At 36.2% G+C, this 18,602-nt stretch overlaps 1 protein-coding gene across 2 annotated transcripts in view; it reads left to right on the top strand.

Annotated features, from left to right (window-relative positions):
• Msh6 (DNA mismatch repair protein Msh6) overlaps positions 1 to 18,602 on the top strand; it is a 429,489-nt gene that overhangs the window by 137,461 nt on the left and 273,426 nt on the right. For both annotated transcript variants that reach the window (XM_090406801.1, XM_090406800.1), the window contains exon 9: positions 11,241 to 11,300. In XM_090406801.1, coding sequence (XP_090262927.1) covers positions 11,241 to 11,300 — 60 coding nt within the window. The remainder of the gene's footprint in view (positions 1 to 11,240; positions 11,301 to 18,602) is intronic.

Genomic DNA, 18,602 nt, shown 5'->3' with positions numbered 1-18,602 from the left:
TGACCCAGCTCTCAGATCCATAAGTTAAAACTGGTTTGAACACTGTCTTGAATACAGCTAATTTAGTGTTCTGACTAATTTCTCTCTTATTCCATATGAATTTATTCAGTTTACTTCCCACCATACCAGCTTTGTTGATTCTGTTGTCTATTTCTATATTTAATTTACCATCTTCAGTAAAAATCGTGCCTAAGTAGCTGAAATGTTTTACTTGTTCCACAGGTTCTCCATTCACAACACAGTTGACATTTTCAATGATTCTGCCTATTTTCATTGTCTTTGTCTTTTTATTGCTGACCTTCATACCATATCTATTACAATAGCTATTCAATTTAGTCAGAGAATCTTGCAGACTTGTAGTGGATTTATTTAGAAGTATAACATCATCTGCATAAAGCAAAGAGCTGACATTAACATCTCCAATTTTGATATCATGTTTAATACCACTTTCCTTCATAATGTGATCCATATAGATAATGAATAACAGAGGGGATAATGTACATCCTCGTCTCAGACCAGATTTAACATTAAACCATCTTCCCGTACTTCCTTCAATTCTAACTGCCGATTTACAACTCAAATAAAGACTAAGTATTGCTTGATATAATGCCCCATTGACACCATATAACTGTAGTGTATTGAATAGCTTCTCTCTTGGCACCTTGTCATATGCCTTTTCCAAATCGACAAAACTTAAATACAGATCTTTGTTATATTCCCATGCTTTCTCGACTATTTGTCGTAAAGTAAAGATCTGATCCTGACAGCCTCTATTTGGTTTGAATCCAGCTTGTTCTTCACCAAGCTTTTCTTCCACAATTCTTCTCAACCGTTTCTCAAGTATACTTGCATAGATCTTGTCAAGAACACTCAGTAGGAAACGTGTGTAGAGGCTTAAGTGCTGTGAGGACATCATGTTGGAGGCTTAATGGATTTTTTTACAACACTCAAAAAGAATTAAAATAGAATTTAATACTTCCTATATTTTGTCCTAGTCACTAGGACATTTACGGGGATTACAAAAACAATTAATGTAACATATACACAAATAACAAACAATACTAAGCCCAACCACGTGGGTGACACTAAAGTCCTATCTAGGTAGAGCGCCCTCTAAGGGCAGTAGTAGGTGGCCTGGAATGTAAGGTGGAAACTCTGGTGATGAGTGTTTCCCAAATCTTCGGAAGCTTAATGCAACCGTATTTATTGAGATTTGGTTGGTTTTTGAGAGCTGCTGCTGCTTCTAAGAAAAGTCTCTCTTTCTTGAATTTGCTGTGGTGGAGCATGGTGGTTTTCTTCCATGATACCCTGTGGGTGGTGTCCAAAACATGGTCAGCCAAGCCTGAATGGCCATAGTTGTGTTTGAAGATGTAAGACTTGTGTTCCTCTAGACGGATGGATGCTTATCTGCCTGTCTGTCCAAAGTACGCCAGCTTACAGGAACAGAGTACTTTGTAAACTCCAGGCAGAGAGAGAGGAGAGAGCTGATCTTTCGTAGAACGGATAAGGGTAGCAAGTTTGCGGTGGGGCTTATATGCTGTGTGTAGGTTGTACTGTTTTAGTATCTTGGCTATTTTTTCGGATGCGCCACGGATGTAGGGTATGGTGATGGCATTTTTAAAATCTTGTTGACGGGGAATGGGGGAGGAGTTGATTATTTTTTTGATACTGTGATCGCTGTAGCCATTGGAGAGGAAAGTGCTGTGTATGTGGTTAAGCTCAGTAGTGAGGTCGGTTCCACTGGAATAAAGATTGTGGGCTCTCTTGGTAAGAGTTTTAATAATGCCATATTGTTGAGAGGGGTGGTGGTGGGAGAGTTTGTGAATGTATCTGCCTGTGTGTGTGGGTTTTCTGTATACGGTGAAGGTAAGTGTATCATTAGGCAGGTGTGTGACTAAGGTGTCTAGGAAGGGTAAACAATTGTTCTTTTCCTTTTCCATAGTGAACTGGATTCTTGGATGTAGACTATTGAGATGACTGAGGAAGGGGTCTAACGTGTCTGGGCCATGAGGCCAAATAGAGAACACATCATCTACATATCTTAGCCAGATAGAAGGTTTGAGTGGGGCTGAGTCAATGGCTCATTTTTCAAAATCTTCCATGTAGAAATTGGCAAGGGGGGGTGAGAGGGGGGAACCCATGGCAGTTCCCTCTATCTGCTTGTAGATTTTTTTGTTCCAAGTGAAATACCTAGAGTTAATGGCAAAGCAAAAGAGATCTAAGATGTCAGAGGGAAAAAACGTTTTCTAAGAGAGATAAGGTGTCAATTAAGGGAATATTGGTAAACAAAGAGGAGATATCAAAGCTTACCAATATGTCTGTCTTATTCAAGGTTAAATTTTCTGTGAGGGCTTTAAAGTGGGTCGAGTTTTCTATATAGGAAGGGGACCTTCTGGTGAGGGGGATCAGAGAGTTGACCAGCTTTTTAGATAGTCTATAGCAAGGTGCATTGGTGGCATCTACTATAGGCCTGAGTGGGGAATTGGGTTTGTGGATTTTTGGTAAACCGTATATTCGGGGGGGGGGGGGGGGGGAGCGGAAAGGTTTAAGTTTTTTTGTGACGTCAGGGGGGCCAGGAAGATACTCTTTTGAGTAAGATTTTTAGTTTCTTAACTTGTGTTTTTGTGGGGTCGTGTTCTAGCGGGATGTAGGTAGCGTGATCGCGGAGGATAATGTTCATTTTATGATTGTATTCACTACCGGTGAATACATTATCCTCCGTGATCGCGCTACCTACATCCCGCTAGAACAACCTGACTTATTTGTCAGGAACTTTTGATATGCTTTCTTCTTTTCCTTCACTGCCTCTTTAACTTCCTGTGTCCACCATGGAGTTCTAATTTTTCTATCCTTGCAGACAATTTCACCACATGCCTCTCTAGCTGAATCAATCAATGCTTTTTTCAAGGCTTGCCACTGAATCTCTAAGGTTTGATTCCTGTTCTCAAACTCTTTCATTTTTTCTTCAATAATCTTTGTGTATTTTAGTCTACAGTTCACATCTGAGAGCTGCTCAACTTTTATTCGCTTTAAAACTTTCTTACATATTTTTTTTTTCAATACGAAATTCAATTTTATCCTGCTCAAGACTAAATAGTGATCACTTCCAATTTCAAATCCTCTGTACACTCTGGTGTTCTGCACCAGGGAGAAAACATCGCTGTCAACAATAACATAGTCAATGAGAATTTTCTTATTCCTTGCCTCTTCTCTCCATGTGAATTTGTGCACATTTTTATGTTGGAACATGGTGTTAGTAATAACCAGTCCATGTCCTGAGCAGAAATCCAACAGATATTTGCCATTATTATTAGCGTTACTCTTTTCTCCAAATTTTCCCAAAATATTTTTGTATGTCTCATAATCATTTCCTACTCTGCTATTTAGATCCCCAACAAGGACAAACTTTTCCTTTTTCATTGTGTCAGTTGCTTTCTCTAAAGCATGAAAAAATTCCTCCACTTCTACCTTAGTAGAACCTTCTGTGGGGCCATAGGCACAAATAAGTCTCATTGTCCAGTTCCCCATTCTTATATTTGCCCACATTACTCTATTTGAGACTGCCTGCCATTCAAGAAGATTAGCCTCGTATTTAGCGTTGAATACTATGGCTACCCCTTCTTTTCCTTGATTGTCATTGCCTGAATATAACATTTTGTATTTATTGCTCAGAAAGATTTCACACGAGATTTATTCATTTTTGTTTCAGTCACCCCTGTTATGTCGATCTGGTACTTATCTAATTCCTCAGCTAGCTCCATTTCTTTGCCATTCAGGCTTCTTATGTTGATAGTACCGATCTTTAACTCTGGTGATGTTGAGTTGGGGTGTGTTTTAGAATTAAAATGATGGTACAACATCACCTAAGTGTTCACCGAATCATGAAAAGTCTCCCCTTTTCTTGCTCAACTTCATACAGTGGCTGTTGCATTTGCTATAGATACTTTTTTTTTTAGTTTATATTATGAAATTTTAAAAGTTGTTTATATTTTGAAGTATTAAAATTTGTCTTAAAATATAAAAAGAGTATCTTCTTTTTTTTATTGTGCTATCTTCTATCGAAGGTCAGCGACCATCTTTGCGAACAAACTGCGCTCTTGTGCTAATCTGAGCATTTGTGCACTGCTCTTTCCTGTCCACGTCTTAATGTTGTCAAACCATGATATTCTTTTTCTTCCTCTAGTTCCTTTGCCATCAATTCTTCCTACCAGAATAGTTTGTAGAAGTTGGTATTTGCTGTTTCTCATGATGTGGCCAAGATATGATGTTTTTCGTTTCTTGATTATTTGTACAAAATGTTTAGCTTTGCCAATGGATTTTAAGACATCTTCATTGGTAATTTTTTATGATATCTTTAGCATTCTTCTGTATAGCCACATCTCAAAGGCTTCGATTTTCTTGATGGTTGTTGCCTTCAATGTCCATGTTTTAACTCCATAGAGCAGAATAGACCACACGTAGCATTTCAGCATTCGACATCTGACTTCCATGTTTAGGTCTTTATTGCAGAATAGTGTTCTCATTTTCATGAAGGACTGCCGTGCAACTTCAATCCTTGTCTTTATATCTATTTCTGGATCCCACCGTTCATTAAGCCAGCAACCAAGATATTTATATCTTGACACTTGATCAATATTTTTCCCATTGAGTGTCAGTTTCATTGATGAGGCTGGATGTTTGCTGATGATCATGTATTTTGTCTTGTTGATGTTTATATTTATTCCCATTCTTTGGCTTTCTATGTATACTCTGTCAATGAGTTTTTGGAGATCCATAATATTATCTGCAATTAGCACGATGTCATCTGTTAACAATCTTTCCATTTATTGTGATTCCCTCTGGACATTCTTCCAATGCTTTTTTAAAGATTACCTCTGCATATATGTTGAACAGGAGTGGTGAGAGCACACATCCTTGTCTCAATCCTCTTTTGATGTTAATATCACTGGTGGTAATGTTGTCTAATTGAACGGTAGCTGACTGATTCCGATACAAATTTGTTATTAGTCTTATGTCTTGTTCATCTAGCCTTATTTGTTGAAGGACTTCTATTAAGTTAGTGTGTCTGACTTTGTCGAATGCTTTTTCGAAATCTATGAAACACATAAAGACAGATTTCTGTTTTTCTATGCATTTTTGTATCAATATTTGGGTACAGAAAAGGGCCTCTCTAGTACCAAAACCATTCCGAAAGCCAAATTGTGTTTCACTTAGAGTTTCTTCACTTTTTCTATAAATGCGATTCTGAATTACTTTCAGAAATATTTTTAATGTTTGGCTCAATAGACTAATAAGTCGGAAGTCACCACAGGAATTAGCTTTGGGTTTCTTTGGGACAGTGATAAATGTAGATTTGAGCCAATCTGATGGAAATTCATCACTTTCATATATTTTATTAAATAGTTTTTCAAGAAGTTTGATGTTATCTGGTTCTATTAATTTTAAAAATTCTGTTTGCACACCATCTGGTCCACTGGCTTTTCCTGTTTTACTTGTTCGTATAGCATTCTCTATTTTGCATTTCATGATTGCTGGTCCTTGAATGTTATCTTTTATATTTATAGGCTTCTGTCTAGTATCATTGAAAAGTTCTGTTACATATTTTACCCAAATCTGTGCTTTATTCTCTAGAGAAGAGAATAAAGCAAAAAGAGTATACAGCTTTAAATAAATAAAATTAAAAAACTTTGAATAAAGACCAGAAAGCTTATGAGAATATGCTACAGAGTTCCCTTAGCTTGCATTACTTAAAATACTTTCATGTTTCTAGATGTGTGTGTGTGTGTGTGTGTGTGTGTGTGTGTGTGTGTGTGTGTGTGTGTGTGTGTGTGTGTGTGTGTTTGGCTATGAAATATGGATTGACCTGTTTATCTTACAATGCCACTGTCTGATCTCTGTTGAGAACCAACGGTTTGAAACAGCTGTCAGGCCAGTGAAACTATAATAAAAAAATACTTAATTAGAGACATACAAAGTCCACCAAAAAATGTACTTTAAAAAATGTCATCTATGGACTTTTTTTGAAGTTTGATCGAATTAATTATGGTAGCAATGTGTAGTACGATAATTCTCAAAAGATGTCGTTATTCACATAAATACCAGCATCAACATGTGACCAGTAGGACAGTCAAACAGAATGGCCTGCAAAATGGAGTTTGCAGGGACAATGGATAGGATGAAGATGTGCATTTGAATTCCCCCCACATTCTCCTGATTTAACACCCTTGGACTTCTACCTGACTCTAAAAGATTTAGTGTATCGTAGAAAACCAGCTACGCTCATGGCCCTTCAGAAAGAAATTGAAATGGCATGCACAGCAATCCCACTGGACACTTTTGCCAGCATTGCCCAAGCAGTAGTTCGCTGTAATAATGAGTGTCTGAACGCTATTAGTAACCACTTTGAGCACCTCTTGTAATTGTAGAAGTCAAATTTAACTTGTATTCATTCTGTGATGTCTGTATAAATTTAGTATTACAATTTTTATACAGGCTTTTCTTTTTCTGTGTATACATTTTTTTGATGGACTCTGTATACAGACACCTGGGCAGCTCCGTGTCTTAAGTAGTACAAGCTAAGGCAACTCCAATGTCTCAGGTTGTATTCTCATAAGCTCTCTGATCTTTTATCAAACCTTTCCAAGTTTGTGTGTGTGTATATGGTTAAGAAATAAGTATGGTTCTTTTTATTTTCATGCAGTTACATGTTTAAGTAAAGTATCGTTACACGTATTTTTTAATTTTTCTTCGTTCAGCAATTTGGCCAAAGCATGTTGAACGAAATTTTATTAATGTTTTGAACAAAAAAAAAATATATATATATATATATATATATATACACACGAAGTAGTATCAAAAAGTTTCGAGACTAGCTCTGTTTACGAGAAATTACTTTATTTATCTACGTTTACACACTATGACCTTCAAAATAGTCCCCTTGCATATATCAATTCAGCACTCGCATTGTTCTTGCCACTTCTGGAATGTGTCCTGGAAGTCTTCTTTTTGAAGCATGTCAAGCACCTTCTGCGATTCGCGCTGGATCTCCACAATGGTGTCAAAACGTGACTTTTGAGCTGGATCTTCATCTTCGGGAAGAGAGCGAAGTCTGCAGGAGCCAAATCTGGCGAGTAGGGTGGGTGCAGAAGTGAGGTCATGTTGTTTCTGGCGAGAAACTCACGTGTGAGGAGAGCTCGGTGACAGGGTGCATTGTCGTCGTGGAGCATCCAGTTTTTTACGAGCCACAGATCTGGTCGCTTTCGCCGAATGTCCTCCCTCAGATGCCTTAAAACCTGCAAGTAGAACTCACTATTGACGGCCTGGCCCCTGAGAATGAATTCTCGATGAAAAATGCCACGAATGTCAAAAAAGACGATGAGCATGTGCTTGGTCAAGCTGCGGACCTGCCTCGCCTTTTTCGGTCATGAAGTTGATGGGCTCTTCCACTGTGAAGACTGTTGCTTCATCTCAGGGTCATATCCGTACACCCAAATTTCATCACCGGTAATGATCCTCGACATGAAGGATGAGTCATCCATGGCATGCTGATGAAGTTCTTGGCAGACTTCGACACGGTGTTCCTTTTGCTCCTGGGTCAGCAGCATGGTGCATGTTCAAATCACATGTGAGGATTGCCTGGACTGTTCCATATGACACACCGACAATGGCAGAAATGTTGTGGAGCATTCTCCGACAACCCTCATACACAAGTTGCCGAATGGTTTCGACATTTTTTGGGGTTGAGCTCGTTGAAGGTCTTCCTGATCTCTCATCGTCTCCCAGTGATGTTTTTCCGCTCTTGAAATGCACATGCCACTCAAAACACCTTGAATGACGCAACATCACCGTAAACTAGCTGAATCATGTCAAACATCTCTCTGTGGCAGATTTGCCCAGTTTCATGCAGAATTTCACATTTGCTCTTTGTTCTAACTTGCTGTCCATGATGAAATCGCAGATGTGGTCAGAATAGCATCAGTGGCATAGCTCCTGATGTACACAGGACGATGTCTTTTGGCATACTGACTTATGAAGGTAGGTGCTCCCTGTGCGTGCAGCCTAGTGCTGCCATCTGTCGGCATGTTACAAACCTAGTCTCGAAACTTTTTGATACCACCTCGTATATACATGCATTAAAATTTTTTATCAGTTTTAACTGGGTGATTTTTTTTTTTCCCTCCATAAGAAATATGCTGAAGCTGAATATTCTGTATTTTTGCCGAATCATGGTTCAGTGCATCCCTAGTTTAGAGTATTGTGTATGAATACAGATGTTTTATAGTATTTTCATTTAATTAAATAAATATAAATTTGAATTTTCTCTTTCTGATTATCAGTTTCTCTTGTTAGTACAAAATGTGTTTTGAGAAAACACAAAATTAATTGTAAGTTTTTTTATTATGTAGTTATGCATTGTTAATATATTATATTTACATGTGGTATTAATTTTTAACAATTGAATTCACTTAATTTTAAGATAGTATGTCCAAAATAAGGATTCTATTTTAATGTTTGTATATATTTAAAATGACTTGTTACTTCTTTCATTAAAGGTGCGAGTTTTTGCTGCTTTCAAATAAAGTGCTGTGAAATGAACACAATCATTTTTTAAGACTCTGATCAGACCACACTTAAACTATTGTTCTCAGATTTGGTCCCCAGGATTCGAAGGGGATAAATTAACTGTAGAAAGGGTACAAATGCAGATAACAAAAATAGTTTCAGGACTGTACAATGTTAGTTATGAGGATCAGCTGAGGGAATGTGGACTGCAGAGTTTGGTTGATATAAGAAGGAGAAGTGATATGATTGAGACTTTTAAACTGTTGAAAGGTGGTTACAGGGTTGACACTGGGGAGTTCTTTCGCTTGGTTGAACAGAGGGAAGGGGTGATGACAAGAGGCCATCCCTGGAAGTTACGGAAGGAAACCGTGAGCAAGCGGGTGAGGAGTGGTTTCTTTCCATGGAGGGTGGTTGAACCATGGCATGCATTGCCTGATGGAGTGGTGAGAGTGAGAACGGTCAATGAGTTTAAGGAGTGGTATGATAGACTTTGTGTTTCTTGGGGGGGGGGGGACTTCCCCTCGATGATTCTTTTGACTCCATGGAGGCCTGGATAATAATAATAATAATTTTGGCTGCTTCTTTTTTTCTTTTCATGGCTGAAGCATAAATTTGAAGTATTATGCATGCTACACTATTATTATGCATGTTATTCTTGCATAATAATCTTGTATCATGCATGCTACACTAAGTATTATGCATGCTATTCTTTTCATTCATGCATTAGCATGAATGAAAAGGATACAGTAACTAGAAAACAGCTGTGATACAGAGGGAAATATGGAAGAATTTTTGTATATAGAAAGGTGATATTTGAAAAGTTTGCCATTAGGTTACAAAAGTAAGTGGAAAGGAATTAAAGGTGCTTTGAAACCTGATAAATGAAGGTATTGAATGTTTCATAAGAATAGTAATGACTATGCTTTATTTTTTGGAGAATAGATATGGAAGTAGATTTTTAAATGTCTATTTTTCCTCAGAAATCTTATTATAGGAAGAGGAAAAAGTAGTACATCTAGAAAATTAAGGCAGAAAGAAGGAATGTTTTATGTGTCTTATCTTGCAGGCATTATGGAGGAATTTCTAATGTTCAAAATCAAGGATTTTATTATCCAAGTTTGAACTCTTGTATCTCTTACTGTAAATGGGAAATCTACAGTTATTAAGTTTTTTCAAGAAAGAATTGTTTCTGCCAAAGGGTTAAAGAAGTTGCTTTGTTCAACTTTTATTTGAAATGCAGTTGAAGTTAAGAAAACTAAATGTTCTTTTAAAGTTGGCATACTTTAGGCCCAGATAAGATGTGGTTTATTTTTATATTTTAGGTCACCTAAGGTGATTTTCTGTTGTTAAATTGTACTTCAGAATATTGTATATTCTTTGTATTAATGTATCTTGGTATTATTAAACTTTTTGTATATGAAGACTCAGTTCTTAGTTATGTGGAAGTTAAGATTGATTGTTAAGAATAGAACAGAATTATTACAGCAGTATACATATTTATCTTCATCTTTTTAATGCATGAAGACCATAAAGAAGTTGACTGTCGCATGTTCAGTATGCTGTTTTAGTAGTGCCAATATGCTTGCATCAGGAATGTGATAAATATTTTATATATACAAGAGGTGTTCACTGAACTTTTTAAATAGTATGCCAACTGGCATAGAGAGCTCATTGCAGCTACTGAGTGCACCTATCAGCAGGTTTTGACAACAAACTGCCATTTGTCCCATTCTGCTATGAGCATTAGTTGTCTAGTTACATCTGCTGAAGTGAGCACGTGCACAAGCTGTTCATCGGATTAGTGACAAAGTGACAATGAAAGTGTTTGAAGAACAATGTGTGAAATTTTGCTGCAAACTTGGTAAAAATTTTACAGAGATATTTCAGTTGCTTAACCAATCAGTGCTATTAGTGGTTTAAGCATTTTAAAAAGGATGGAACATCGGTCAATGAAGAACCCAGGCCTGGATGACCTTCCACATGAACACATGATGACTATTTTGAGAAAGGCCATGCTGTGGTAGAAATCGGTGTGTAACCATCTGAGAAGTTGCTGACGAATTGTTATCAGCATAGGATCTTACCATCAAATTTTGACTGACGATCAGAAAGAGAACTGTGTTGAAATCAGTCAGGAACTGCTTGCCAATGCAAATTGTAATGAAATCTTTTAGCAGACTTTTCCCTGTTTCACAAACTTAAAACCACTTGGAACCTCCCAAACCAAAGAGGAGATTCAGGTGTGACAAAAGAACTGTGCGTCATCACAGAAAGTACGTTCCAGGAAGCATTCCAACAGTGGAAGAAACATTGGGAATGGTGTATCGCATAGAGGGGACTACCTTGAAGGGTGGGACAGTGCTTAAAATGCTGTAAAATGAGCATTAAATTCTTTATAGCAAAAATTCGGTCTTTTTTGGACACACTTTTATATGTACACACACATACACACATTTTTATTCAAACAGAGTCAGTATAAATATGAAAGTAGTGTCAGTTCTATCTTTAAGATTATTTACTTGCAAGTTATTAGTACAACTTATTTTTCAGCTTGGTAACTTGTACATTTGAAATTACATTGCCATGTATTTACTAACATTATGGTCTTTCAGGGTGTTAAGCAGTGGTGGGACCTGAAAGAAAAGCATTTTGACACTGTATTATTTTTGGTCTTTCAGGGTGTTAAGCAGTGGTGGGACCTGAAAGAAAAACATTTTGACACTGTATTATTTTTTAAAGTAAGTGTGCTATTTTTTTTTTTTTCTTTTGACTTCAGTTGTTTCTTTCTGAAATTTATTGTGAGAGAATTTGTTATGGTGGTGTCTACTGCAGTGAGAGTTAGCTGTAATAATTTTTATGGTACAAGAAAGAAATGAAATTTTTTAAAATTAAATTATCTTTTAATATTAAAAAGCCAAGTTTTCCTCTTCGCTATGTTCAGAGTTTTCAGTAATGTTAGTTTATTTTATATAAAATGCTTAACATATGAATATTTTAGTTAGCTGTTGTTACTATAATGATGGTCATAGCTTTTAATTTTTCAGGAAATGACAATGTATACTAGAATATTAATTAAAAAACTTTAATCAATACCTATATTTTGGCAATGTTACATTGCTATCATCGGGGATCACAAAAAACAATGATATGTGCACGCAGGCACTGAGCAGATGCGGTTGAATGAAAGCTCCATAGTGAGCTAAATTAGAGTGCAATTACTAATGCAAAGCACATGTCTGTAAGGAAATTACAGACAGTGTGCTCCCACTGATGAGACTGTTGTATAAAGGTTGAAACTGGTCTGTGTAGTGACCCTTCTGACATTTTATGCATGTGCAGACACTTTCCAGTACAAATGTGTTAATGATTCTTGTAATAAAAGAGTTGGTCACACCTGTTCTTGTCCATAACCACTTGTTTTGTATAACCTGGAATGGATACATGGCAATGTCTGTGATAAAGTGTGAAATGTAGATAAGGGTGCAATAATTTGGCTACCAGATTTTCTTGAATAAGTATAACTGAATTCTATACAATTACAGATAACATTAGTTATAGATAGATAACAGTAAACCTGATAGATAACAGGTTTACTGTTATCTATCATCAGGGCCAGAAACGTTTTCCACTCACAGAATAAAATACTTTCTACCAATTATCTGTAGTAAATAGAAAAATGTTCAGAAGGGAGGACTGATATTTGCAATATCTGTTCTTGCTAACAGAGCAAACATTGACTCTCTCAGAGGAAGGATATTCTTTAAGAACAAAACTAGAATATGGTTCTGTCTTTTCTATCCTCTTTACTTGATTTCATTGTGTATGTTCTTTTACATATACAAACGATTTTCCCATTCTTATATTTATTTTTTTATTTCTTTTAATGTGAATCCTCCCTGTGAAAAGTTATAAACCTACATTATGTTAGTACTGTGAATAGGCTAATGGTTTGATAATCTGGAAATTCTGCCTTAAAGACTTACAACATGTGAGGCACATGTCCAGTAAGCAGTGTAATGTTCTCACACCAGGCATTGGAATTCATCTGCTTCCTAAACACATTTACAAATAACCATACTGGCATTTCAACAGACAGCCTGTTGATTGGAGAGCTAATATGCTATCCTGTTGTTCATATCAAGATATCACATATCCACTCTGGATGTGAGTATTTTCACATCCTCTGTGAACTTAGAATTTACAAAGAAAAATTTAATGAAAAATGAACTTTACTAAATGAAACATCACTTAACTCAGTATATATATATGATGATGGATGGAAAGCAGAATGATCTCCTTTGATAGAATAATATTTAAAAAAATGGCATAAATAAGTATTATGCTATTAGACTAATAGCTTCATTTGTAGGATTCTGCCATTGATGCTGTCTATTAATCTAATTTTTCTCAGAACTCATGTCTGTTTTTCTCTAGTCTTTGATCAATTAGACACATCTGTCTAGTTGATCTAACATCATTGGTCTACCTGTGCCTTCATTGTTATCTGTATTTTTCCTAGAATCAAATTTGCTGATGTTGCCTCTTTTATTTTAAGTGCCCATATCACCTTAGGTTATCTCTACTCACATGAATGCTAACAGTATCAAATTTTTTCATGATATCTTCTTTTTAATATGATTCTCTCATTGATACCTGTAATTTTTCTCAGAGCTTTTATATTCCACCATCTCTGATTTTTGATCAACTAGAGACAACAATAGAACTGTGTTTACCATAAATTATTATATTCACCGAGGCATTATATTGCAAGAAAATATAGAAACAAATTTTTAATATTAGATTATTAGAATTTTTTTAATATTAGATTATTAGAATTGGGGTGCTTAAGGGTCAAAGCTGTATAACTGAGAGGAGACCTCCACATAGCCTTTAAAGGAATGCGGAGAACCGACCAGGGCTTCTGACCTAATGTCCAATCTTCACCTTCTCGTGGTGCACCCTGTTGGGTATCTACTTTGATACTGAACAAACGAGGATGGGCTGGCAATTTGGGATTTAGCCAACCAAATTGTATTATTATTGGTTAAACCAAAATAAAAAATGATGGTACAACATGACAAACTTTCATGCCGGCTGAGGCGTCGCCCAGTTAAACAAGGCCCCCGTTGTTTTCGCCAGGAAACCAGAGCGAACAGCGAAAAGTCAGCTACTGGAACAAATCTGAAAACAAACCCCAACTCAACATCACCAGAGTTAAAGATCGGTACTATCAACATAAGAAGCCTGAATGGCAAAGAAATGGAGCTAGATGAGGAATTAGATAAGTACCAGATCGACATAATAGGGGTGACTGAAACAAAAAAGACCAAAACTGGGCAGATCTTTCTGAGCAATAAATACAAAATGTTATATTCAGGCAATGACAATCAAGGAAAAGAAGGAGTAGCCATAGTATTCAACACAAAATATGAGGCTAATCTTCTTGAATGGCAGTCAGTCTCAAGTAGAGTAATGTGGGCAAATATGAGAATGGGGAACTGGACAATGATACTTATTTGTGCCTATGGTCCCACAGAAGGTTCTACTAAGGTAGAAGTGGAGGAATTTTTTGACGCTTTAGAAAAAGCAACTGACACAATGAGAAAGGAAAAGTTGGTCCTTGTTGGGGATCTAAATAGCAGAGTAGGAAATGATTGTGAGACATACAAAAATATTTTGGGAAAATTTGGAGAAAAGAGCAAAGCTAATAATAATGGCAAATATCTGTTGGATTTCTGCTCAGGACATGGACTGGTTATTACTAACACCATGTTCCAACATAAAAATGTGCACAAATTCACAAGGAGAGAAGAGGCAAGGAATAAGAAAATTCTCATTGACTATGTTATTATTGATAGTGATGTTTTCTCCCTGGTGCAGGATACCAGAGTGTACAGAGGATTTGAAATTGGAAGTGATCACTATTTAGTCTTGAGCAGGATAAAATTGAATTTCATATTGAAAAGAATAACATGTAAGAAAGTTTTAAAGCGAATAAAAGTTGAGCAGCTCTCAGATGTAAACTGTAGACTAAAATACAGAAAGATTATTGAAAAGAAAATGAAAGAGTTTGAGAACAGGAATCAAACCTTGGAGATTCAGTGGCAAACTCTGAAGAAAACATTGATTGATTCTGCCAGAGAGGCATATGGTGAGGTTGTGTGCAAGGATAAAAAAATCAGAACTCCCTGGTGGACACAGGAAGTTAAAGAGGCAGTGAAGGAAAAGAAGAAAGCATATCAAAAGTTCCTGGCAAATAAATCAGCTTTTACTCTTACAGAATACAGAGACAAATGTAAGAAAGCTAAACAGTGTGTAAAACTAGCTAAACAAAAGTCATGGGAGGATTTTGGTAGGAATATAGAAAATAAATACCAAGAAGATGGCAAAATATTCTGGAGGTTGTTGAAGAAGCTTAGGAATGGAGGAAAGAGTGCTGTAAAAGGAATTAGAGATGATAAAGGTGAAATGAAAACAGGAGAAAAAGATATCCTTGAAGTATGGAGTAATTACTTTGAAAAACTGCTAAATGAAACAAGCAGTGATGACAGCACAGTGATAAAAAAACACTGACCAGGCATGCAGTCAGGAATACATATCCATAACTGAAGTAGAAAAAGCCATCAAAGGCTTGAAATGTGGAAAGGCAGCAGGAGTAGATGATATTCGACCAGAAATGTTGAAGTATGGTGGTATAAGAGTCTTACAGTGGCTGCACTGCATAGTTCAGAAAGCCTGGACAGAGGGACGAATTCCTGATGATTGGAGTAGAGCACTCATAGTACCCATATATAAAAAGGGAAATAAAACTGAATGTGAGAATTACAGAGGTATTTCCCTACTGAGTGTTCCTGGCAAGATCTATGCAAGTATACTTGAGAAACGGTTGAGAAGAATTGTGGAAGAAAAGCTTGGTGAAGAACAAGCTGGATTCAGGCCAAATAGAGGCTGTCAGGATCAGATCTTCACTTTACGACAAATAGTCGAGAAAGCATGGGAATATAATAAAGATCTGTATTTAAGTTTTGTCGATTTGGAAAAGGCATATGACAAGGTGCCTAGAGAGAAGCTATTCAATACGTTACAGTTATATGGTGTCAATGGGGCATTATATTAAGCAATACTTAGTCTTTATTTGAGTTGTAAGTCGTCAGCAGTTAGAATTGAAGGAAGTACGGGAAGATGGTTTAATGTTAAATCTGGTGTGAGACAAAGATGTACATTATCCCCTCTGTTATTCATTATCTATATGGATCATATTATGAAGGAAAGTGGTATTAAACCTGATATCAGAATTGGAGATGTTAATGTCAGCTCTTTGCTTTATGCGGATGATGTTATACTTCTAAATAAATCCACTAGAAGTCTGCAAGATTCTCTGACTAAATTGAATAACTGTTGTAATAGATATGGTATGAAGGTCAGCAATAAAAAGACAAAGACAATGAAAATAGGCAGAATCATTGAAAATGTCAACTGTGTTGTGAATGGAGAACCTGTGGAACAAGTAAAACATTTCAACTACTTAGGTACGATTTTTACTGAAGATAGTAAATTAAATATAGAAATAGACAACAGAATCAGGAAAGCTGGTATGGTGGGAAGTCAATTGAATAAATACATATGGAATATGAGAGAAATTAGTCGGAACACTAAATTAGCTGTATACAAGACAGTGTTTCAAATCGGTTTTAACTTATGGATCTGAGAGCTGGGTCAGAAGTAAAACACTTGACCAAAGACTAGAGACCGCAGATATGAGAGTTCCGAGAAAGATTATAGGCGTGAACAGATGGCATCAATGGCAATATCATATTAAAAATGAGGATATTAGGAAAGGACTTGACATTGTCAGCATCCAGGAATGCGTCAGCAGAGCTAATCTCAGGTGGTATGGTCACTTAAATAGAATGGGAGAGGAAAGATTAGCAAAACAAGTGTTCTCTGCCAGGTTGGCAGGAAAACGACCCAGAGGAAGACCAAGATATAGGTGGATTGATACGGTACAAAGTGCCTTAGACGATAGAAATATAAGATCTGATAATGCTGGAGTCTTGACAAGCAACAGACTGATTTGGAGGAAAATTGTAGATAGGAAGTTAGTAATAATGTAAATTTTCATGTAGTACTGTCATATCCTGTACACCCCTTGAGGGTACATGGCAGGAATTTGATGATGATGATGATTATTAGAATTATCTTTGATTTTGTTTAAATGAAATTATTTATATGAGATAATGTTATTTACATATATACAGAATGAAAGATAACATTTACTTGAAGAAATTTTTCCTCCCATTTTTCCTCCTTCCAGTTCTTCTATACTTCCAATAATCCCCAGAATAAACATCTTCCCAATACCTCGATGGAAATTCAGGAAAGTAAACTCTCCAAATAATATAAGCACGTAATCACAAGAAAGATATTGAATTAACCAAATATTTCGGTCTGGAAATAGCACACCATCTTCATTGGCACTACAAGAACAGTTTTAAAAAAAGAATACAAGGTGGAATACTAACAATAGATCATTTAAAAATAGAACAAGCCACGTGATGTTATATCACTAAGTATTAAAGGGAATATTTTTAAGCAGAGACATAATTGAAATAAAGATATTAATTAATAATATTAAATAACATAAAATTAATATGAATTACTTTCCCAGATTTTTGATATAGATATACAGTCATTCCGATTCAGGTTAGGACGATGGAGTAAGGCCTCTCCGCTTTCTTTGAATAAACGTTCAAATTTATAACAGGATCTATGTAAGAGGCGAGTTTTTGACCAAAGGATGTTGTGGTTAGTTTCAATCCCGTGCTGAGCCAATCCAGATTTTTCAGGTTTGTTGTGATGAATGGAGGATTGATGTTCTTGGATCCTTTTTTCAAGAGAACGTCCAGTTTGTCCATAATAGGAGAGATCACAGTTGCAGGAAATTTGATAAACTCCAGGAAAAGACATAGTTGAGCGTTTGTCTTTAGGAGAAGGAAAATAGGAAGATAATTTGTTAATAGGTGAATACATAGCTGTTAACTCATATTTCTTCAGAATTCTTGCGATAGGTTCTGAAATCCCGGAGATGTATGGAATTGGAACTCGATTTATTGAATCTTTGTTGTTTTGTGGTGGATTATAAGAATCGAGAAGATGTTGTGTACTCTTTTCGGAAAAGCCATTGAGTTTCATGTGTTGTTGGATAGTAGAAAGTTCTTTCTGTAGAAAATTAGAACTAGAACAATTAGTTTTGGCTCTTCTGATTAGACATTTATGATTCCTGTTTTTTGACAAGGATGATGGGCTGATTCTTTAAGAATATAACGACCTGTGAACGTTAGTTTCCTGTAAACTGTAGTTGTAAGAGTATTTGAAGGTGACTGGATGAGGAGAATGTCTAAAAAAGATAACTGGTTGTTTTCTTCCATTTCCATAGTAAACTTTATACGATGATGTAAGGAATTGATACTCTTTAAAAAAGAAGGTAAGGAGTCTTTGTTGTGCGGCCATACAGTAAAGATGGTCTGCTATTTCCAGACCAAAATATTTGGTTAATTAAATATCTTTCTTGTGTTTACGTGCTTATATTATTCAGTCTTTATGTCACAAGTATCCTTAAAACATCAAACTCTCCAAAATTTACTGAAAACATCGAAAACAACATCAACATAAGTCGACTTACAATTGATAACTATGAAAGATTCACTAAACTTCTCATACCATATGCCACAAACACATCCAGATATGATTCAGAAAAATCTACACACCATGCTGGTCAACTGAAAGTAGTGTTCTTCTGGCAGCGTATCAATAAGATACGCTGCCAAACTAAAGGAAAAGTGAATTCTAACAGTATTGCATAAATTTTAGTGCAAAAAAACTAAACTCAAAATTCCCACAGATATCAAAAAAAAGATCTATCGTCTTTACAAAAAAAGTTTTCATATGGTGTCCTATGACCTTATGGCCAATCCCAATCCAGTAACTCTAGATAAAATTGATGCAACACTCAAGCTAACTAAAACAGTTAAAGTTCCTAG

The sequence above is a fragment of the Typopeltis vanoorti genome, chromosome 17, assembly GCF_054136105.1.
Source record: "Typopeltis vanoorti isolate ZY-2024b chromosome 17, IOZ_Tvanoo_1.0, whole genome shotgun sequence".
In the NCBI taxonomy this organism is placed as follows: Eukaryota; Metazoa; Arthropoda; class Arachnida; order Uropygi; family Thelyphonidae; genus Typopeltis; species Typopeltis vanoorti.
Note: the sequence above shows the minus strand (reverse complement) of the source record. Positions and strands in the feature narration are given on the sequence as shown.